The 24,677-nt window shown below is 40.9% G+C and overlaps 1 protein-coding gene across 6 annotated transcripts in view; it reads right to left on the bottom strand.

Annotated features, from left to right (window-relative positions):
• ZNF169 (zinc finger protein 169) overlaps positions 1–24,677 on the bottom strand; it is a 101,696-nt gene that overhangs the window by 23,903 nt on the left and 53,116 nt on the right. For 3 of the 6 annotated variants that reach the window (XM_073228912.1, XM_073228915.1, XM_017643182.3), the window contains exon 2: positions 21,915–22,001. In XM_073228912.1, the coding sequence (XP_073085013.1) occupies positions 21,915–22,001 (87 nt within the window). Of the gene's footprint in view, positions 1–15,502; positions 15,696–21,914; positions 22,002–22,133; positions 22,814–24,677 lie in introns of those variants that run through there. The other 3 variants (XM_073228913.1, XM_017643180.3, XM_073228914.1) reach the window with 3 other exon arrangements.

Here is a 24,677-nt window from a genome sequence, read left to right as displayed (position 1 = left end):
ATGATAACCCTGAGCATCTTCCCGGACCCTGATGTGATAGATGGCTAAGGGGGTAAAGCAATTAGGGTGAAGAAAGCCCAAATCTCATTGGTGATAGGGCATTTACGCCGAGAGGAGTATACCATTTACATTTCTCCCATCCCTGAATGTATTTTGGGGGTAGATATCCTGCAGGGCCTGTGGTTACCGACCACTGCATGTGAGTTCAGACTGAGGGTACATGTGGTAAAGGCAGTTCTGAGGGGACATGCTCAGCACCCACCAGCAGCTCTGCCTGTACCTCGGTGGGTGACAAATGCTAAGCAGTATAAATTGCCTGGGGGCACAAGGAAATTGGAGAAACTACAGGAGCTAGAGAGCATGGGCATCATAAAGCCCACTCATAGTCCTTTCAGTTCCCCAGTGTGGCCAGTGAGAAAGCCAGATGGTTCCTAGCATATGACTGTGGACAACAGGGAATTGAATAAAGTCACACCCCCTTTGCATGCTGCTGTCCCCTCTACAGCAGCCATTCTGGACACCCTCAGCCATGAGCTGGGAACCTATCATTATGTAGTAGACCTTGCTAATGCTTTCTTCTCTATTGACATAGCACAGGAAAGCCAGGAACAGTTTGCCTCCACATGGGAAGGCCAGCAGTGGACATTCACTGTCCTTCCACAGGGATACCTCCACAGTCCCACCATCTGTCACGGACTTGTAGCCCAGGACTTGGCCACATGGAAGAACCACAAACAGTGCAGTTGTATCACTACATTGATGATATTATGCTCACATCTGATTCTCTTGCAGATTTGGAAGGGGCAGTTCCTAGACTGCAACATCTACAGGAAAAAAGATGGGCTGTGAACAGCACCAAGGTTCAGGGACCTGGTTTGTCTGTGAAATTCTTGGGGGTTGTGTGGTCAGGTAATACTAAAGTTGTTCCTAAAGCAGTTATAGACAAGGTCCAGGCTTTCCCTACCCTTACCACTGTGGCAGTATTACAAGTGTTTCTGGATCTTTTGGGCTACCGAAGAGTGTTTATCCCGCACTTGGCACAAATTTTGAAGCCCTTATACCAGTTGGTATGAAAGGGCATCAGGTGGGACTGGGATGACACATGTGCAGCTGCTTTTACTGCTGCCAAGTGGGCAGTCAAGGCCGTGTAGGCCTTGAGTGTAATGGACTCATCAAGGTCCTGTGAATTAGATGGTCAGGTAACTGAAGATGGTTATGGATGGGGTCTTTGGCAGCGGCTTGAATGGACATGCCAACCTATTGGATTTTGGCCACAACTATGGAAAGGGGTAGAGGTCTGGTACACTTTGGTAGAGAAGCAACTAGCTGCTGTGTACCACACCTTGCTGGCTACATTGCAACAACAGCTCCGACCAAGGTAATAATCACCTTTCCCATCATGGGGTGGGTGCAAGACTGGACCCAAGGGCCATGGAGTGGTGTGGCACAGACATCTACACTGGCCAAATGGGGCACATATTTACAGCAGTGCAGCGCCTTCTCTACTAGCCCCTTGAGAACTCCATTGCTTATTGGGGCCCATGACATATACCAGTGGAAAGCAGGAAGAACATGCTTTTGAGCCATTGGTAGCCAAGAGTCCTTACCAGGAGGGAAATGCCCCTATACCTGAAGATGCATGTGCAGCCCCCAAAGTGGAGGGCTGTGGCTTTCCATCCTAAGACTGAGACAATGTGGATGGAGGATGGAGAGGGGAAGAGCAGCCAGTGGGCTGTTACAGGCAGAATGGCTCATGATCACCCAGGAGCCTTCCTCCATGGTTGTCTGCACTGACAGCTGGCCCATCTATTGGGGCTTGAGCCTGTGGCTACTGACATGGTATCATGCCAACTGGATGGTTGGTCACCAGCTGCTTTGGGGGCAAGAATTGTGGCAAGACCTACTGGCCTCTGGTCAGACTGACTGTTACCATATATCATGTGACCGGCCATTTGCCTTTGGCATCACCAGGGAATGATGAAGCAAACACATTGGCCCAAGTGCACTGGCTAGAAGGAAAGACCAATGGCTACATCAGTGTTTGTTGCACACGGGGAAAAGGACAATATGGGCTGTAGCCTGTTGGTGGGACTAGCCATTGACCTTTGAACAAGTCAGCAGAGCCCAGAAGGAGTGCCTTGTGTGTTCTAAGAGGGACTTACACCAAGTCCCACAGCAATATGGGACAATAGTAAGGGGGCCAATACCCCTTGTCAGGTGGCAAATAGACTATACTGGGCCTCTGCCCATATCATAAAGATATTAGTATGCGATGACTTGTGTGGACATGGCTACTGGACTATACTGGTTGCTTTTCCTAGTCTTGCTGATCAGCAAACCACCAAGAGGGGCCTGGAGCATCTCTTTGCAGCCTATGGCCAGCCGCAGGTGACTGAGAGCGATCAAGGTACCCACTTTACTAGACGTGTGTTACAAGAATGGGTGCAGGAATTAGGAATAAAGTGGAAATTTCATGTATCATATAATCTTGGGGCAGGCATAATAGAGAGGTACAACGGTTTGTTGAAATCTGGCCTGAAGTCAGACACTAATAGTCTACAGCATTGGTCAGTTCACCTATGGACAGTGCTACGGCATTTGAATGAGAAGCCATGTGAAAGAGCTTTGAGCCCTGTGGATATGCTAACACACCTTGCTGCCTGTCCTATATAACTGTATGTGCAAACCAAAGAAGAGTTATTGAAGCCAGGATATGGCAAGCAGAGCAACATCCTGCTGCCAGCCCCTACTGCATCAAACCCTGGAGATACTGCTGAATGGACCTGGTCCTGGACATTTTGACACATGGACAAGCGATGGCTGGCCCTTCTGGCACCTTGGGGGAAAGGCCTGGAAGCTGGCCTCCTGTGTATTCCTGGAATAACAGCTGAATGGCCCCCAAAGATCACAGTAGTGTACCCAAAACATCCAGGAGGTAAGAGCATCTTTCAGGGAAGTTTTATCTTTATGGCCAGTGCATGTACCTCCTATAGCCCTATATATTGACCCATCTGTAACCCCCTCAGGGAGTGGGGTTAAAGTCTGGTATTCTAGACCAGGACAAGATCCCATTCCTGCCACTGTTTTATCACAAGACGATTCTCTTGCATGTATCCTACCTGATGGACAAGATTTGCCTATGCTGGTGTCATTAAAACATGTATCTTATCACCCTTAAGGTTATTTTCTCCTATAGTCCTTGTGGCCTGAATGCACCCCTTGGCTGCAACTGCGATGTGATGATTGCTCTGAACGCTCAGCTGCCTGCCTATAGAATGGACGCGTCATGGACTTAATCTGCATAGGACTTTGAACCTAGCTGAATCCCCTGATTTAAGGATTATCATGATTTTACTGCTGTTGCTATTGTATATCATTAGTCTGGCCAGGATGCTGCAGTTTTCTCGCCCAGGGACCATTGTGGAAGAAGGGTAATGCGTAGATTGTTAAAGCAAGATTTCTGGAAGGGTGGCCTGTGGGTAAAATTATAACATTTCCAGGATATCTCGCCTGGCTTTGGTGTATTTGCATATCCTCAGGAGTGGAGAGAAGTTCATCTCCATGTCAATTTATAATTACCTGGGCAACTGAGGGCGTGTCTCAACCTGAGAGGTTAAGGGGAGGGGCTTGCTTGCTTGCTTGCTTCTTCCAGAGCAGAGGAAAGAGATGGCCCTGGACTGCAGTTTGTAAGCAATAAAAGGGTTTTAAACTTTATTTCTCTGTTTGATTTTGGTTTTTAGAGGTATTTTGCCCTGGGATTTCCTCTCCCCAGACTTAAACCCCCACAATTCTGTCATTCAGAATTCTCACTGAATTCTGTCAATGCTTTTTATTGCATCAACTGATATAATCATGAGGTTTTTTTCTTCCTTAATCTGCTAATAAGATGGATTACACTAATTAAGTTTCAAATATGGAACCAGTGTTAGACTCCCTGGAGCAAATCATACTTGGTAATGGCATATAATAATTATTATTATAAAATTCATTTAGCTAAATAATTTAAGGATTTTTTGTCTATATTAATGAGAGATGTTTATCCCTAGGTTCTTGTTTTTTTTATTGTACCTGTCTTATTTTAGTATCAGCATAATGCCTAAACTGAATTGGCAAGTGTTCCTCTTTTTCTATTTTCTGGAAGAAATCCTGTAGCATTGGGATTACATCTCATTAAACATTTGGCAGAATTTCACAACAGAATCATCTGGGTTTACAGATTTGTTCTGTGGGAGTTTTTAAGTACAAACTGGTCTTCCTTACTAGTTACAGGGCTGTTCAAATTATATATTTCATATTGGGCAACTTTGCATTTTTCAAGGAACTGATCCATTTCATCTTAAGGTGTCAAATTTACAGGAGGATATTCTTTTGATGGCCACAGAGCATATAGTAATGGCCCTTGTTTCACTCCTGATTCTTATGTGTGTCTACTCTCCTTTTTTTTTATAGTCAGTCTTGCTAGGTTTGTCAATTTTATTGTTTTCAAAGCAGCAGCTATTACACTGATTTTCTCTTTTTAAATTTCATTGATTTGTCTTATCACTATTACTTCTTTCCATTTGTTTCTGCTGAGTTTGTTTTGCTCATTAGTTTTCCAGGTTCCTAAGGCAGAAGTTTTGATTATTAACTTAAATCTTTTTGTGTGTTCTAACATGTACATTTAGTGCTATAGGTTTTCCTCTCAGGACTGCTATAGATACATCCCACATACTTTGATATACTGTATTTTCCTTTTGATTCACTTTTGTGTATGTTTTTATTTCCCTTCAGACTTCATTTTTGATGCATGGATTATTTAAAGTGTGTTGCTTATTTTCTAAGTATTTAAGAGATTCTTCTGTTACTGATTTCAAGTTTTATTCTACTATGATCAGACAGCACTTTGTATGATCTCAATTTTTAAAAATCTGTTAACATAAATGTTTATGTTCTGTGTGGTTTTATAGCCCAGGATATGTCTAGAATCTTGATATGTGTTTTCATGGGCACTTGAAAAGAATATATATTCTGTTATTATTGTTGGGTGGAATGCTCTATAAATGTTGATTAGATTCTATTGATTGATGGTGTTGATGAATTCTTACTGATCTGGGGTCTAGTTATTCTATAATTGAGGAGGATGTTAAAGTCTCCAATTGTTCATTCATTTATTTATTTTTCCATTCAGTTTCCTCTTCATATATTTTGAAGCCCTGTTTATTTGATGTGCAGACACTGAGGCTCACCATGTCCTTCTGGCAAACTGACACGCTTATCAGTCCCTGTGTCTGGTGACTTTCTTTGCTTTCTGTCCACCTTTCCAGATCTTAATATAGCCACTCTTGCTTTCCTTTGATTGCATAATTATCTTTTAAAAGTCCTTTTAACCTGTAATAGTTGAAGTGTCATTTAGGTAGCAAATAGGTTTTTAATTCACCATGCCAATCTCTCTCTTAGTTGGACTGTTTTTAAACTGTTTTAATTTTGTTCTTTGCTTCTCTGCTTTTTCTTCTGGCTTTTTATGGATTACTTGAATATTTTCTTAAGAAGTTTCTAAGAATTAACTATTCTATTTACAGTGTTTTTCAGTGTACTTCATTGTATAGCTGTTTTAGTGGTTTGCTCCAGGTGCTACATTTACATAACTAAGCAGTCTACTGGTGTCATCATTTTACCTGTTTGAATGAAGTATGGAAATCTTACTTCCCATTACATCTTCTTTGCCCTTCCTGCTTAAAATGTAATTTTTTAAGGTCTTCCTCTGTGTACACTACAATCCCATCAGACTGTGCATTAATTTTTGCTCCAACCACCAAAATTAGTTTAGAAAATTCACATCTAAGAGGAGTGCCTATTGTGTTTATCCACATTTTTTCTTGCCATGTTTTCTTTCTTTCTGATTGTGGCAGGCATCCCCAAGACTACCCCCAGGTATTGTTCACTAGGACTCACAAGACTCATCATATAGCTGTATGATGGCAAAAACTAAAACAAAAGGATACAAAGCAAATTCAGCAAAGGAAAATGGTATGAAAGATCAAGTCCAGAGGAAAACAGGAACAAGTTTCCAAGAATCCTCTTCCAGCGCAGGCACATGTGACCCACTTAATTCCTCCAGTAAGGACTTGTGACAACATGTGTTAAATATTGTCTAACAAGGAAGCTCATTAGATAGAGGTTCCATGTCCAACCTTTTTCATGGGGAGGGGCTGGTCTAGCATATAACAAAATTTAAGATCCTAGAAGGAAAACAGGTATTCAGCATGAACCACAGTGTTTGCAGTTTAGGCACAGGGAGCCATTCCTAACAGTTCTGGGAATGGTGTCAATCCTCCTGAGCTGCAATACCCTGAAGCCAGCCAAAGGGCAACCCTGCAAGCAGGACTTCCTAAATGTGGCAGTCTCAAGCCTGCTATGTTCATTCTTTACTGTACACATATGGTCCAAGTTTCACTCTTTATTTCCTTTTTGTTTATAAAATTTCTGTTTATCATTCTCCTGGAGAAAAATTCTCAGTCTCCCTTCATCTGAGAATGTCTTGAATTTCCCTTCATTCCTGAAAGATAATCATTAGTTAAAGGATATAGAGTTAACAAATTTTTTCTTTAACCATCTGAAAAACATCACAACACTTCCATCTTACCTCTTTCATTTCTAATGAGAAATCCATTACCATCCTAATAGTTTTTCCCTTAGAAGAAATGTTATTTTTCTCTGGCTGCTTTCAAGATGTTATCATTTTTAGTAATCAAAAGATTCATTATGATGTGTCCTGGCATGGACTTCAGTGGGTTCTTCATGTTTGGAATATGCTCAGCTTTTTAAATCTACAGATTTACAACTCTTGCCAAATTTGGGAAGTTTTCAGCCATACTTTTCAACCTGCTCTCCTTTGCTTCTTCCAGAACTGCAATGACACAACTGTTAGGTATTTTGTTATACTCTCATAATTCTTGAGACTATTAGTTTTTTTCCTAATATGTTTTCTCCCCATTGTACAGACTGGGTAATTTCTATTGTTCCAGCTTCTAGTTCACTGATTTCTCTTCTAAATCAATCTGCTGGTGAGTCCATCTACTGAGCTTTTTTTTCTAAGTATGTATTTCTCAGTTCTGAAATTGCCGTTTACTTATTTATTCTATCTTGTTTCTTGCAGACGATTTCTAATTTTTCATTTACTAAGTATGTTCTTTTAGCTGTGGATATCCAGTTATCCAAGCACCATCTGCATAGACTATCCTTTTTCAATTGAATGGACTTGGCACCCTTGTCAAAAATCCATTGGCCATATATATGTGACAAGTTTTTTTTCCTGAGCTTTCAATTCTACTGCATTGATCTGTATGTTTCCCCTTATATTAATATAACACTGTTTTGCCACTGTTTGTACCCTGATAACTAAGTACTGAAATCAGGCACTGTGAATCCTCCAACTTTCTTTTTTATTTTCAAGGTTGTTTTGGCTATGCAGGGTCCTGTAAGAGTCCAAATGAACCTCAGGAGACGTTTTTCTACTTTCGTAAAAAAAAGAAGAAGAAATAAAGAAAAAGGGATTCTGACAGAGACTGTACTGAATTTATATATCACTTTGGGTAGTACTAACATTCTAACAATATCCTTCAATTGATAAGGTGGGACATTGTTCCAGCTTTTTCACTATTAAATTCAGCAATGTTTTGTTCAGTGGACCAGACTTTTGCCTCCTTGTTTAAATTTATTGCTGAATACTACATTCTTTTTGATGCTATTGTGAATGGAATTTCAAAAAACATTTTCTGTTTGTTCATTTGAAATGTACAGAAATACAACTGACTTTTGGGTGTTGTTCAGGTATCCTGAAACTGCTAAATTAATTTATTAGCTCTAACAGTTTTGCTTTTTTTTAAATTGCAGATTCTAGGGTTTTGCAGATATAAGATAAAGTCTTCAGTGGAGAGATCATTTTACTTATTTTGTAATTCACATGGCTTTTCCTTTTCTGCTTAATTATTCTAGCGAGAATTGCCAGTAATATGTTGAGCAGAAGTGGCAAAAACTGGCATTTTTTTTGTATCATTAATGTACAATTACATGAGCAATATTATGTTTACTAGACTAGACTCCCCTCATTATCAAGGCCCCACCAAATACCCCTTTAGAGTCACTGTCCATCAGCATAGTAAGATACTATAGAATCACTACTTGTCTTTTCTGTGTTGAACTGCCCTCCCCGTGCCCCCTACCACATTATGCGTGCTAATCATAATGCCCCCCTTTCCCCCTTATCCCTCCATTCCCTCCCTTTGCTTTTTGTTTGTTGAGGTGTGTGAGTTCTTTATATATTTTGGATGTCAACCCTTTATCAGATATGTCATTTACAAATATATTCTCCCATACTGAAGGATATCTTTTTGTTCTATTGATGGTGTCCTTTGCTGTACAGAAGCTTTTCAGCTTGATATAGTCCCACTTGTTCATTTTTGTTTTGTTTCCCTTGCCCGGGGAGATATGTTCATGAAGAAGTTGCTCATGTTTATATCCAGGAGATTTTTGCCTTTATTTTTCTCTAAGAGTTTTATGGTTTCATGACTTACATTCAGGTCTTCGATCCATTTCAAATTTACTTTTGTGTATGGGGTTAGACAATGATCCAGTTTCATTGTCTTACATGCAGTTGTCCAGTTTTGCAAACACCAGCTGTTGAAGAGGCTATCATTTCCTCATTGTATATCCATGGCTCCTTTATCATATATGAATTGGCCATATATGTTTGGGTTAATATATGGACTTTCTATCCTGTTCCACTGGTCTGTAGGTCTGTTCTTGTGCCAGTACCAAATTGTCTTGATTACTGTGGCTTTGTAGTAGAGCTTGAAGTTGGGAAGCGAGCTACCTCCTGCTTTATTCTTCCTTCTCAGGATTGCTTTGGCTATTTGGGGTCTTTTTTGGTTCCATATGAATTTAAAACTATTTGTTCGAGTTCGTTGAAGAATGTTATTGGTATTTTGATAGGGATTGCATTGAATCTGTACATTGCTTTGGGCAGGATGGCCATTTTGACAATATTAATTCTTCCTAGCCAAGAGCACGGGATGAGTTCCATTTGTTAGTGTCCTCTTTAATTTCTCTTAAGAGTGTCCTGTAGTTTTCAGAGTATAGGTCTCTCACTTCCTTGGTTAGGTTTATTCCTGGTAATTTATACTTTTTGGTGCAATTGTGAATGGAACTGTTTTCCTGATTTCTCTTTCTGCTAGTTCATCATTAGTGTATAGGAATGCAAGATATTTCTGTGTATTAATTTTGTATCCTGCAACTTTGCTGAATTCATATATTAGCTCTAGTAGTTTCAGAGTGGAGTCTTTAGGGGTTTTTTTATGTACAATATCATGTCATTTGCAAACAGTTGACAGTTTGACTTCTTCCTTACCAATATGGATGCCTTTTATTTCTTTGTTTTGTCTGATTGCTGTGGTTAGGACCTCCAGTACTATGTTGAATAACAGTGGGGAGAGTGCGCATCCCTGTCTTGTTCCCTATCTTAGGTGAAAAGCTTTCAGCTTCTCGCTGTTAAGTATGATGCTGGCTGTGGGTTTGTTGTATATGGCCTTTATTATGTTGACGTACTTGCCCTCTATACCCATTTTGTTGAGAGCTTTTATCATGAATGGATGTTGAATTTTGTCAAATGGTTTTTCAGCATCTATGGAGATAATCATGTGGTTTTTGTCCTTTTTGTTGATGTGATGGATGATGTTGATGGACTTTCAAATGCTGTATCATCCTTGCATCCCTGAGATGAATCCCACTTGATCATGGTGTATGATGTTCTTGATGTATTTTTGAATTCAGTTTGCTAATATTTTGTTGAGTATTTTTTCATCTATGTTTATCAGGGATATTTGTCTGTAATTTTCTTTCTTTGTGGGTTCTTTTCCTGATTTTGGTATTAGGGTGATGCTGGCTTCATAGAATGAGTTTGGAAGTATTCCCTCCTCTTCTATTTTTTAGAAAACTTTAAGGAGAATGGGTATTATGTCTTCCCTGTATGTCTGATAAAATTCAGCGGTGAATTCAGCGGTGAATCCATCTGTCCCGGGTGTTTTGTTCTTGGGTAGTTTTTTGGTAACCTATTCAATTTCATTGCTGGTAATTGGTCTGTTTAGATTTTCTGTTTCTTCCTTGGTCAGTCTTGGAAGGTTGTATTTTTTTAGAAAGTTGTCCATTTTTTCTATGTTATCCAGCTTGTTAGCATAGAGATTTTCATAGTATTCTCTAATAATTCTTTGTATTTCTGTGGTGTCTGTTGTGATTTTTCCTTTCTCATTTCTGATTCTCTTTTTCTCATATTAAGTCTGGCTAGGAATTTATCTATTTTGTTTGTTTTCTCAAAGAACCAGCTCTTGGTTTCACTGATTTTTTCCTATTGTTTTATTCTTCTCAATTTTATTTATTTCTTATCTGATCTTTATTATATCCCTCCTTCTGCTGACTTTGGGCCTCATTTGTTCTTCTTTTTCCAGTTTCAATAATTGTGACTTCAGACTATTCATTTGGGATTGTTCTTCCTTCTTTAAATATTCCTGGATTGCTATATACTTTCCTCTTTGAACTGCCTTTGCTGCGTCCCACAGAAGTTGGGGCATAGTGCTATTGTTGTCTTTTGTCTTCATATATTGCTTGATTTCTGTTTTAATTTGGTCATTGTTCCATTGATTATTTAGGAGCATGTTGTTAAGCCTTCATGTGTTTGTGAGCCTTTTTGTTTTCTTTGTACAATTTATTTCTAGTTTTATACCTTTGTGATATGAGAAGTTGGTTGGTAGAATTTCAATCTTTTTTAATTTACTGAGGCTCTTTTTGTGGCCTAGTATGTGGTCTACTCTGGAAAATGTTCTATATGCATTTGAGAAGAATGTCTATCCTGCTGCTTTGGGGTTTAGAGTTCTGTAGATATCTGTTAGGTCTATCTGTTCCAGTGTGTTGTTCAGTGCTTCTGTGTCCTTACTTATTTTCTGTCCTGTTGATCTGTCCTTTGGAGTGAGTGGTGTGTTGAAGTCTCCTAAAATGAATGCATTGCATTCTATTTCCTCCTTTAATTCTGTTAGTATTTGTTTCACATATGTCTGTGCTGCTGTGTTGGTTGCATAGATATTTATAATGGTTATATCCTCTTGTTGGACTGACCCCTTTATCATTATGCAATGTCTTTCTTTATCTCTTGTTACTTTTTTTGTTTTGAAGTCTATTTTGTCTGATACAAGTACTGCAACATCTGCTTTTTTCTCCCTTTTGTTTGCATCAAATATGTTTTTCCATTCCTTCTCTTTTAGTTTGTGTACTTTGGGTTTGAGGTGAGTCTCTTGTAAGCAGCATATAGTTGGGTCTTGCTTTTTTATTCATTCTAGTACTGTGTCTTTTGATAGGTTCATTCAGGCCATTTAACATTTAGGGTGAGTATCAATAGATACGGTACTTATTACCATTGCAGGGTTTTCATTCATGGTTACCAAAGGTTCAAGGGTAGCTTCTTTATTATCTAACTGTCTAACTTGAACTCACTTATTATGCAATTATAAATGCAGTCTGATGATTCTTTCTCTCTCCCTTCTTACTCTTTCTCCTCCATTCTTTATGTCAGGTGTTTTATTCTGTACTCTTTTGTGTTCCCCTTGACTTCTGGATAGCTGATTTTATTTTTTGCCTTTAGTTAGTATTTGGTTGGTCTGCTTTCTTTGCTGTGATTTTATTTTCTCTGGTGACATCTACTTAGCCTTAGGAGTACTTCCATCTAGAGAAGTCCCTTTAACATACCCTGTTGAGGTGGTGTGTGGGAGGCAAATTCCCTCAGCTTTTGGTTGTCTGGCAATTGTTTAATCCCTCCTTCAAATTTAAACGATAATTGTGCTGGATACAGTATTCTTGGTTCAAGGCCCTTCTGTTTCATTGCATTGAATATATCATGCCATTCTCTTCTGGGCTGTAAGGTTTCTGTTGAGAAGACTGATGATAGCCCGATGGGTTTCCCTTTGCAGGTGGTATTTTTTCTCTCTCTGGCTGCCTTTAATACCCTGTCCTCGTCTTTAATTATTATATGCTTGGTGTTGTCCTCCTTGGGTCCCTTGTGTTGGGAGATCTGTGGGCTTCCATGGTCTGAGAAACTGTTTCCTTCCCCAGCTTGGGCAAGTTTTCAGCAATTATTTCTTCAAAGACACTTTTTATCCCTTTTTGTGTCTCTTCTTTTGGTACCCCTATTACGTGAATATTGTTCTGTTTGGAGTGGTCACACAGTTCTCTTAATATTCTTTCATTCCTAGAGATCCTTTTTTCTCTCTCTCTGCCTCAGCTTCTCTGTATTCCTGTTCTCTGATTTCTATTCCATTAACAGCCTCTTGCACCTCGTCCAGTCTGCTTTTAAGCTCTTCCATTGATTGCTTCATTTCTGTTATCTCCCTCCAGACTTCCTCCCTTAGCTCTTGCATATTTCTCTGCAGGTCCATGAGTATGGTTATGACTTTTATTTTGAATTCTTGTTCAGGAACATTGGTTATATTTATCTCAACAGGCCTTCTCTCTGGCATTGTTTGAGTGATTTTGGACTGAACCAGGTTCTTCTGCCTTTTCATGGCAATAGAAGGGATCGCCAACAAGTGGCATGTGTGCTGGCTGGGAGAACTAAGTCCCTTCCTTGCTGGTCACCTTGCCCTTCCCCGCTGCCTGTGCCAGTTACCTGCACACAGGGAGCAGTCCCTGAGTTAATCCCCTGAGCTGCCGTGGGCAGGATGGCCCTCCTGATGGCCTAGGGTTCTGCTGGGGGGTTGCAGGTGCTCGGCATCTGTTCTCCTGCGAGAATGGTGCCCCTTCATGCCTTCTGGACTTTACACCAGCTTCCTCTGTCTGTGCCGGGCAGCTGCGCACAGGGGGCAGACTCTGGGTGTGGCCTGGTTAGCTGCCTGCTGGGAGAAGACTCTGTGTGGCTGCTGTGGGCAGCGCTGCTCCCTGGCTGGTCTGCAGCAATGGTGGGTCAGCTGGTTTGCTTGTAGTGCCGGTAGGAGGGCAATGAACGGCAGGCTGCTTATAACCAGAAGGTCTTCAGAGCTCTGTTTCCACCCAGGGAATTAGGGCACCTGAAGTTCCTTAAGATTCCCATCCTGCTGGGCTGAGTGTGTGAGGCCGATTTTGTCCAGCTGTTAAGCCCTTGTCCCTTTAAGTCTTTTAAAGTGCCCGCTTTTCTTTTGTCTCAGGTGAGCCAGCTATGGGGACCCGCTCTCAGTCTGTGTCTTGGATTTTACTTTTCCATTTCTCTAATATTCAGCACACCATGCAATGTGTCTGTGCTCCTGGTGCAGATTACTAGGGCTCATTATTTAGCAGTCCTGTGCTTCCACTTCCTCCCCACCCCAACCCCATCCTCTGGGGTGAGCTGGGGTGGGGGGAATGCTCGGGTCCTTACAGTTCACGGCTTTGTATCTTATCCTTTCTGTGAGATGCTGCATTCTCACAGATGTACATGTAGCCTGGCTGTTGTAATGTATCTTCTGGTCCCTCTTTTAGGAATAGTTGTATTTGTTGTATTTCCAAAATATATATGGTTTTGGGAGATTTCCTCTGCCCTACTCACACCACCATCTTGAGCACCCCACTTAGCTACTCTTATGTAGCTGTCTTCTTAGGTGACTTGTCCAAAGAAAAACAATTTTACTAGTTGTTACTAGGATGGTGAGTGTCAATGTGGGGACTAATACCTAGGGCTTCTGACCCCAACTTTGGGGCTTTCCTTCAGGATCCCTTAGCAATCCTTGGACATCCTCAGTGCCCTCAGGGTGTCAACTGTGAGCAGGGCTGGAGCTAGGATGGGCAGGCCCTGAGGGGCTGAAACTGGGTGCTGGCCTGATGACTGTGTTATGCCACACAAACTATCTAAAAAAAAACTGGCATTCTTATCTCATTCCTGTTCTCCAGGAAAAAGCTTTCAGTTCACCATTAAGAATGATGTTAGTGGATTTTTCATATATGGCCTCTTTCTTTAGGAAGCACATACATTGATTGTGCTTTTTAAAATTTTAAATCCAGTCTGCTAATCTATGCCTTTTGATTGAGGAGTTTGTTCCATTTACAGTTAATGTAATTACTGAAAAGGAAGGATTTACTTCTCCTTTTTAGCTATTTACTGTGTTTATGTCTTGTTTTTCAATTCCATTTCTGACCTATAAAATATTTATTTACTTATTTTGGTCATGAATCACCTTTATTCCCTTCCTTGCTTTTCAGTTATTTTTTTAGTATTTTCTTAGTGGTTACCTTGCAGATTGCCATATTAAATTTATAAAATCTACCATCTTAACAAACCCTCTATTCCTATACTTTTCCACCCCTCTCCCCTTATTTTGTAATTGTTACAGATCACATCTTTGTACATTGTATGCCTACTGTAAAAATTGATAAAGAGAAACCTTATGACATGGCACCAGCACAGGGGAAGCTCCCATGCACCACTCCTGATCAATTGCAGACCCAACAGGAAGGAAGAGAAGGACACCTTAGAACTCTACTATTTTGACTACTTTACCACCCAATACGAGGTAGGAAGCATTTCTGTCTCCCCCAGCAGCAGCCTGGAAACAGCCCAGCCAATGAGAGACTGTTATAACTCAATCGATGAACAGCCACAACACATGGGATTCCATTTTCCTCCAAGGGACTTTTTGCTTACAACAGTCCCCCAGTTTTCTCCCTTTTTTCTATAAATGAGCCCCCTCTCCTTTATTCTACAGACTTGCCTGTGGTTCTGCATTAGGTGTATGTCTAGAATTGCAATTCTCTGCTGTTCCCAAATAAACCCATTTTGCTGGTAAAATACCCAACAGCTTTATTTTTAAGGTTAACACTATTAACATAGATTTGTCATTTTTTGAGTATGTTTGCCTTAAATCATACAGGAAAAGTGTAAGTTACTAACCAAACTGAAAAGTATAATATTGGCTTTTGTATATACCTATGACGTTTCCTTTACTAATGTACTTTTCTTTCTTATGGTTAAGTTACTGTTTAGTGTCCTTTTGTTTCAGCTTGAAGCATTTTTTGTAGACCAATATCTACTATTTAAGGAGCCCTCCCAGGTTTTATCTAGAAACATTTTAGTTTTGCCTTCAGGATAATTTGCCAGACATAGAATTTTTAGTTGACGGTTTTATTTCCAAGAATTTAAATATGTCATCCCACTGACTGGCAGCCTCCATGGTTTCTGATGAGAAATCAGTCATTAATCTTACTGAGGATCCCTTAGAAGTAACAAATATAACTTCTCACTTGCTGTCTCTTAAGCTGTTCATTTTTCCTTATTCTTTTCTCTTTGTTCCTCAGAATGGGCATTCTCAGTTGAGATATTTTCAAGTTCACTTTATTTTGCCTGCTTAAATATACTGCTGAACCTCTGTAATAAACTGTTCACTTCTGTTGTACTTTGCAGCTCCAGGATTTCTATATGGCTTCTGCATATAATTGTCTTTATTGATATGCTCTATTTGTTCAAATACTGTTGACCTACCTCCTTTAGTTCCATGCTCATGGTTTCCATTAGCTCTTTGTGCATATTTAAACAGTGCTTTAGAGTGTTTGTGCCTGGGCTTCCTTGTGCACACTCTGTAGATGGGCAGTTGAAAATGCAACAGCACTCTCCCACCACAAGTAGGTGCTTCTTTCCTCACTGCATCTTCCAGTTTTGATTAGATTCCAGTGTTCTACAAAATTAGCAGTTCACATTAGTTGCTTTTGGGCAGGTACAGAGCCATAGATTTCCCTTACTTTGCTATTTTCATACCACAGAGTTTTGTTTTGTTTAATCATAGGATCCCATTTATATGAAATAGCCACAATAGGAAAAGCCACAGAGACACAAAGCAAATTAGTAGTTGTTAGTATCTGGGGGTTGGGGAGCAAATGGGGAGTGAAAACTTAATGACTGCTTTGGGAGTCATGAAAAAATTCTGGAACTATATAGGGGTGATGGTTGCACAACACTGTGAATGTACTGAATACCACTGAACTGTACATTTTTAAATGGTTAATTTTGTTATGTGAATTTCACATCAACAAAATTCTTAAAGTCACTTTCCAGCTGTGTGTCCAAGGGCACTTTCCATATCTTTTTAAATGGTCCAGAATTATACTTCCAACAAATTGTAAACAGAGACTATTCACATGGCTCTCACTGCCCTCCTGCACTCACTGAGTAACCTCAATCTCCCCCATGTTCCTTAAGTTTCCTGGTATCAGTACTGTGATGTGCAGTCAGGCTCCAGGTGGCTTACCACATGGAAGCTCCTTGTGTATCACACATATCTATGGCCTTTCACCCTCTATCAATTCTCTGACATTCAACAAAATCAGAATTTCATTAATTCTATTTAAATGGTTTTCTCAATTCCTGTGCATTTTCACTTGTGGATTCTCTGATGCTGGTTAAGCTGTCAATTTTGATTAAAGGCTTTTCCACATTCCTAACATTTATGGGGTACTATGGACTAAATTGTATCCTCCCCAAATTCAGGTTTCTATATTCGGAGATGTAGTCTCCAAGGAAGTAAGGTTACATAAGGTCATAATAACAGGGCCTTGACACAGTAGGCTGGTACTTTATAAGGAAAGGAAGAGACCAGGCACTCTATCTCTGCAGGCAAGGAAGAATCTTCACCAGGAACTGAATCTGACAGCACCTTGGTCTTAGACTTCCTAGCCTCAAGAACTGTGGGAAATAAATTTGTCATTTAAGCCAACTAGTTTATGATGTTGTGTTATAGCAGCTCTAGCAGACTAGTACAGATTTTGAAACTAAAAGTGGGGTGTATATGATGTAACATATATTTAAAACTGTGGAAGTGGCTTTAGAAATGGGTGATGGGTAGAGGTTTCAAGAGTTCTCAGGTGTATGCTAGAAAAACCCAAGACTGATGTGAAGCTACTGTTGGCAGAAATAACAGATGTGAAAGGTGATTTTGATGAGGATTCAGAAAGAAAACAGCTGGAAAAAAAGCTTCGATCTTCTTAGAGAGTACACAAATGAAAAGAATGTTGGCAGACATATACATTAAAGGCCATTCTGGTGATATCTCACATGGAAATGAACAGGTTGCTGGAAACTGGAGGAAAGGTAATCTTTGTTAAAAGGGGCAAAGAACTTGAATGAACTGTGTTCTAGTGTTTTGTGGAAGGCTGAACTTGTGCAAGATGGGACTGGATAGTCAGCTGAGGAAACTTCATAGCAAAGTGTTGAAGGAGCTGCTTGCTTCTTCCTGACTGTTTACAATAAAATGTTTGAGAGAAGGAAAATGTTAAGCAAAAAAAGGAACCTGAAGTGAAAATTTGGGAAATTTTCAGAATATCCACATTGCGAAAAAATGAGAAAACTTGATCTGAAGAGAACACTGAGAGCATGCCTGAATGATTTGATAAGATTAGTATCAATGTGAACCATAATTTAATCAGCCTCCTCAACAGAAACCAGGAATAGAGATGGAATTATACCAACAGAAACACTCCCAGCTGGGACTAAAATAAACAGAGAAAATGAGACAGAATGAGGAAGGCTGTGAAAATGCATTATCTTTTAATAAAAGGATGACCCCAAAGGCAATTCAGAAGTTGTCAGGGCTGCCAATCTCACCACAGGCCCAGGAGACAAGGCTGTCCCTTCCAATTTCAGCAGGACCTTCTCAGTGAGCCACACAGATGGGTCACCCCTCCCAGCTGAAGGGGTGCTGCCAACCTGGTGGGCCTGGAGAGCAGAGCACCAAACCAAAGAGGATTATTCTCCAGCCTTAAGATCCAATCCAACTTACCTTGCTAGGTTTTGAACTTAATGGGATCTATTACCCTATATTCTTTCTGATCTCTCCCTTTTGGAATGGGAATATGTACCTTATGCCTGTCTACCATTTTACTTTGGAAGTACATAACTCATCCATTTTCACAAGTTCACAACTGGAGAGGAATTTTCCCTTAGGATGAATGGTACCACAATTCATGTCTCACCAGTATCTGATTTAGATGAGACTTTGGATTTTAAAGCTGATGCTCGGATGAATTAAGACTTTAGGGACTGTTAGGATGAAATAATGTATTTTCACATGAGAAGGACACTAATTTGGGGGTGGGGGGCTGGGAGGGAATGCTGTGGACTGAATCATATTCCTCGAAATTCTTACGCTGAGTAACACCAATGTGGCTATATTCACACCAATGTGGCTATATTCAGAGATGGGGCCTCTATGGAAATGTTAAGATTCAGTGAGGTCGTAAGGGCTGGGCCTTGATCCTTGGAGATGGTACCACATAAGAGGAAGCGAGCCCAGAGCTCTGTCTCCATCATGCACATACACAGGAGAAAGACAGTCATCTGCAAGTCAGGAAGAATGCCCTCTCCAGAAAAAGGGGTGGCTGGCATCTTCACCTTGGGCTTTTCAGCCCCCGGAACTCTGGGAAAATTAAATTTCTGTTGTTTAACCCACCTATTCTGTGGCGTTCTTTTATGCAAGCCCTGTAAGATAACACATGCGCCTCCTCTCCAGTGTGAACTTTCCGATGCTGAATAAAGTATTTGGACAGAGGCTTTCCCACACTTACCACACCCACACAGCTCCCCACCCATGTAGGTTCTGTGGTGGCGCAGGTGGCGGGAGCTCACAGAACACTCACTGCTGACGTCATGTCTGTATGGCTTTCTTCCCACACCATGAGTTCTCTGATGCTGGCCAAGTGTGGGTTCAACAGAAACCCCCCTACATTCATCACATCTATAGGGCTTCTCTCTGAAGTGGATTCTTTGGTGTTGGGCCAGATAGGAGCTACAGATAAAATTGCCACACACCTTACAGGGTTCTCCTATGAGTTTGAGTGCACCTAAGAAGATCAAGGCATGAGCTCTAACTAAAGGTTATCTATCTCACACTTACAGATTTTTAGGGTTTCTTTCCCAAATGGAGATGCTCTGATGCTAAAAGACATTTTGAACTGGATTTAAATCCTTTCTTTTCCTACATTTGTAACATTCCAAGGGTTCTCTCCACTGTGAAATATCTAATGCTTAAGATTAGAATTTTGACTGAAGCTTTTAAAACTTTCAGAATGCTTGTAAAATTTCTCTCCAGTATGAATCCTCTGATAGAGTAGTTTTGAATTCTGAATGAGTACGTCACTGCCATTATCACACACATAGGGTTTCCCACCAGAATTCCCACCTGAATTCAGAATTAAATCTGAAGCTTCTGCCACAAATGACACATGTGTGCGTACTTCTTCCTGAAGTACCAGTCTCCTGGGGTCAAAGTCTGACTTTACACTGACATTTGCTCCTATGTGCATCACATCCCTGTGATCCTATTCCTGTGGGGCCTGGTCGCTTGCTGGGAACACGGCAGAGTTCCTCAGGGAGGGTCTCAGAGGAATCTGAAGTGAGCTGATGTCACAAGCTTTCCCCAAACTCGACTCCTGAGGACCATTCCTCAAGACCATTCCCAATGCCAAGAGGAACCATCTGAGATTTCTTCTTTCACAAAACAAGACGGTTTGTCTCCACCTTTATTGCACAATGGCCTGTTTTGATTTAGGTTATACAAGAATCTTCTACTCAAACATGAGTCCACTGAAGACTAAGCCTATGATGTTTCTGCCCTGAAGTTCTCTTTTTATAAGGTAAAGGAGGCCTTGCATTCTGGCCGATGTGCCTGAGACCTAAGAACTGCCGGTAAAACCCAGAGTGGCTCATCACCTGAACTGGTAAGCCAGCACTGTGACCACACGTGTAGCTGCCTCTGTAGATGTCTGAGAACGCAAACAGGTATTGCCTCTAGGGCGTTGGTTCTAGTCACTTTCCAACTGCTAAGCCCCTTTGTTCATCCTTAGTGCTGATCCTTATAACCTCACCATCAGTCACAGACCATGAGCTTCACCATTATATCTCAATAAAAACAATGTTTAATGTTTACTTCCTTTGATAGGTAAACCCCAAAATAAGTTGGGAGTTGAATGGAGGCTGTGCTGTAGGTATCACTGTTTGCAGACCATCAAAGGCCCTTACACACAGCAGACATTCAAAACAATTTTTAAGATTCAATAAAAGAGTGCTAACTAATTTGCCTGTAGGCACAACCCCCTTCTATGTCACAACTTTAATACACATTCCAATTTCTCCTCTCAGGCAGAAGCTGTTAGAATTTTTACCTAAAAATCATGTTGTATATATAGTCAATACTATATTCAATTATACAGACTACAGGTCAGAATATTCTATACAATTCAGATCTGACACAAAACAAAACATCTGGAAATGCAATTTTAAAAATCCTAAAATATGCCATTTCTATGCCTCAAATAACAGATAGCAAAACAAACAAACCCCTTTATACTTTCATTCCTTCAAAATAAGACTGCAGTCCTTTTACGAAACAAGTATATCATGAGAGCCTGACACTTCCAGATATGAAATTTCATCTTAAAACACTAAGCCACTGAGATGCTCATGCCCTGGAATCAATTTCTCACAAGGAAATGAATAAAAAGAGAAAACTGTATATTGAGAGATGCTGGTCACAGACAGGACGATGTTCAGGGTGTGCTAAGGATCCCACGGGAAGTGGCACAGTAAGGACAGGAAAAGTGAACTGGTGCAATGTTCCATTTTGGCCAAGAATGCTTTTTTATTAACATCAGAAATGGTAAAGGGAAACATACAAAAGAAAAGCCTTCCCTGTTACCTTAGGGAACATTCTCAATTTTTACACTCTCTAAAAACCAATCATTTTTATCTTGCACAGTAACAGGCAAACATCCACCAAAAGAGTCCAGTATTAAGGTCAAGTTTGGATCTTGCAAAAATATCTACACGTGATATATTTATGGGCCAGGCAATGCAAAACTAAATTAGTACAACTGACATTATACTGTGTAATTGATACAATCAACACAAAAGTGCCCCACCCTGCAGCTGTTTAGGTGGTCAATAAATGTTAACTCCATTCAATTATGTCAAGTACATGCTGCTTTGTCTTAGGGGTTAGAAAAACCTTTCCTTTAGGACATATACTCATTCAGCTAGTAGCTATTTCCAAATTTCAGTATGGCAAACTCCTTTTCAAAATTCTTCAAAACCCAGCTTGCTCCAAGTTCAAGTCCACACTCCTCAGCCTGGCTTTCAGGATTCTGGCTGAACTGTTCCCACCCAGGCTAAGAGTAAGTGATGGCAAAGCCTTCAGGGGCCAGGCAAATAATGAGTGAGGGAAGCAGACACTCCTGCTTTGGGGTCAAGAGACACAAGGGGTTGTAACGACACTGTGGCTCTAGCCACTTGTCATCTGCCAAGAGTATGGACTCAGGACAGTTGAGAATGAACGATTGTGAGAGAAGTTGGCAATCCAGACTGTTAGGTGTAATTTTCCAATTTTAAGTGTGGAAAACTCACTTACATAGAAAGCACAGGGCCTGTAAACTTAAATCTCTCCCTGAGCCATAAGCCAAGAGGCCAGCAACCTCACTTCTACCCAGAAAACACTGATGTGACCAAAGACCCGGAGCTGCTCCATGCTTCCCACAGGGGAAGGGGCAGCCTGCTCGTTACCTGGCTGCTGAGATGCACTAGGCTTCCTGCCACATTCCCAGAAGCATGCCTTCCCTCGGCTCTTCACCTTGCCAAGTTTGTCAGGCAGCTCAGGTAGCCTGCCTTCACCTTTTGTAGGCCTCTGGAATGGCTGGGCACACAAGTAGGGATGCCCTGCATTATATTTTAACCGGGTTTCACAGTTTACTATTTGCTGAATGCCTGAATTGTAAATAGAGCAGAGGGGTCTAAGAAAAGGCCCTAGGTAAGATGGGCCACACCCCCCAGATCAGGGCAGGGTACAGACTAACAGCAAAGCGGCTCCGAGACAAGAAAAGGCACAGGTCTAGGAAGAGACTTCAAGACTCACCTCATCTCTTGTCGTCAGGAGCCCCGGGACCATATTCCTGGTGTGCTGAGCGCTCTTCCTAGACAGAGTCAAGCTGCAGAGGCAGAGCTAGGGGGAGAGGAGAGAGGTAAGGGGGTGCCTGGGTGGTGAAAACCCATCCACCTGGCCTCCCAGTTCAGCAGGGGTGAGGCGAGAGAAGAAGGCAGGCTGCAGAGGGCATCAAAGCAGTCCATTCTTAACTGTAAATGAGGCCCCCAGGGCTGGGTCAGCAGTAGGCTCAACCCCTATCTCCAGTTGGGAGACGGAGCCCCCAACACCTGGGTGAGACTCTGTCCCTGTGGGGACTCTAGTAAAAGGAGAAGGGCCTCAGAGAGCCCACAGGTGAGCACTCACATTGAGAAATCCAGTGACGTGCCATAGTAAAAACAGAAACTCACCACCCACAACTGCCCAGAGGCCAAAGGATAAGGCCCAGGAAATTCAAAACAGAAAGAACACTGCAGGTCTCCACAGAATGTAGATTTTGGGGTGAGACTGGAAGCAGACTGGAAGCCATAACATGGCTACACCCACCCTTCCACTTTTATATCCAAGATTAGGGTCCCAACATTTGAAATATGACTTGAAATTTAAGTACAGGCAGTCAGCAAATGGCCCAGGTCTTCAATGAGTCAATTTTATTAAGAAATTTTTAAGAGGGGAAATTTTCCTTAATGCAAAGATACTTAAGAAAGAAACCATTTCATTCTTCAGATCACATTTATAAACCTTGACTAGGTCCTAGTTTGTACAAATGAAATGAAAACCGTTTTGGGGACTATGAACAATAGTTCAGTATGAACTGGGTATTAGATGATGTTAAAGAGTTATTGTGACTTGTTAGGTATGATCATGAAATTCTGTACATAGAAAAAAACAAGTCATAATTAAGAAATTATTCTGAAGTACTGAAGGATGAAATGAGATATTTCCATCTTTTAAAAAAATTGTGAGGTCTTCACCAAGTTAATAGCATAAAAAGAGAGAGCTCTTATGGGATAAAAGAAGACTTTTAAAGTAGGACGCAAATAGAAAACAAACACTAAAAGGAGAGACATGAATCTAACCATGAAATAAACCCACCAATTAATTAAAAGGCACAGACTGTCAAACTGGATCAAAAAGCAAGACCCTACCCCTAATGCTGTCTACAAGAATCACGCTTTAAGTATAAAGACACAGGTCAGCTGGAAGAAAATGGATAGAAAGAGATATACCATGCAAACAGCAAACATAAGAAAGCTGGAATGGCAATACTAATATCAGATAAAGTATACTTCAAACCAAAGAGTATTAGCAAAGACACAAGGAGATGTTTAATAATAATAAAAGGATCGAGTCATCAGAAAAATATACCAAAGGCAAATGTATATGCATCTTACAACAGTGCTTCAAAATATATGAAGCAAAAATTAACAAAATTAATGGAGTAGACCATTCCATAATCCTTGTGAGCACCTTGTCTTTATCAGCAACTGATAAAGTAATCAATAAATAAATTGATAGCACTGGTAAAACTACTGCTAAATAAACTGACAAAAATAACTAGACAAATCAGTGAGGTAATAAAAGATCTGAACATAATCAAACAATGTATTGTTAGAACAACAGCCAACAACTGCAGAATATAGTCTTTTCAAGGGCCCATCATACCTTCACCAAAACACAGTATATATGCTGGATCATGAACTAACTCCCAACAAACTTGTACGGACTGACATTATAGGTAATTTCTTCTTTGACTTGAATGGAATTAAATAAGAAATCACAAGTATCTAGAAAATTCCCAAATCCCTGGAATTTAGAAATTGGGTGGCGAAAGCTGGATTTACCAAGCACAGACAACTTTCTTGATAGCTTTCATTATAAAGGGAAGCAGAGATGGGACAACTAAAGGAAGAAATCATGACCCTGGTCTGGTCAAATCCAGGACCCTGCAGTGGGTCCCGAAGAATGAAATCCTACACCTATTACCTATTACCATGGCATCCACAGCCTCCCAGTAACAGCCCAACACCCTTTCTCACTGGAGTTTCCACCACACCCCTGACAAACATTCCTTTCTGAGCAGCAAGGGCAACCCCTCCTGTCCTCATAGCTGGGTGCCAAGCAGTGATTCATGGGGAGCCAGACAAGGTCCTCAAAGATCCATCTCAAAACCAGTCAGACAGCTGGCATGCACCACGTGAGCCACAGAGTCTTCAAATATAAAGTGCTCTGCGACTACAGGCAACAGTGGGATTCTGACAGAGAACACTCAGAAATCTTTGCACCAGAGAAACGTGAGCTAGTTAGTTAACAAGAGTGAATGTGTGAAGCATAAAAGCCTGAAGGAATAAAACTTCCGGAATAAAATATATTCCCACAATTCCCACAATGCGGAGGCAACTGAGAATTGATAATCATCACCACAACTCACTGTGTGCCAGGCACCCTAGTCCTTTCTGAGGAATGACTGACTGCACGACTCCTTGACCAAACCTGACATTGCCCTCAGCCTCATTTACAGGTGACAAAGGAAAGGGAGGTGTCTCGCCCGGAATGCAGGCAAGTGCCCACAGCCATGGAGTCAGGACATGGTGGAGGCTCCGAGTGTGACTTTCAGACTCAGCAATCAGGGATAGGCAAAAAAAAGGGGGACCCAGGAAGAAACTGAACTAGAACATGAGAAAAGACAATATGCTGAGCTAACACCAAGAAGGGAGGGGAGACAGGAAGAACTGACGAGATGCAAAGGCTCATAGT

This window comes from Manis javanica, chromosome 2, assembly GCF_040802235.1.
Source record: "Manis javanica isolate MJ-LG chromosome 2, MJ_LKY, whole genome shotgun sequence".
NCBI lineage: Eukaryota > Metazoa > Chordata > Mammalia > Pholidota > Manidae > Manis > Manis javanica.
This window is presented reverse-complemented; position numbering and strand designations above follow the sequence as displayed.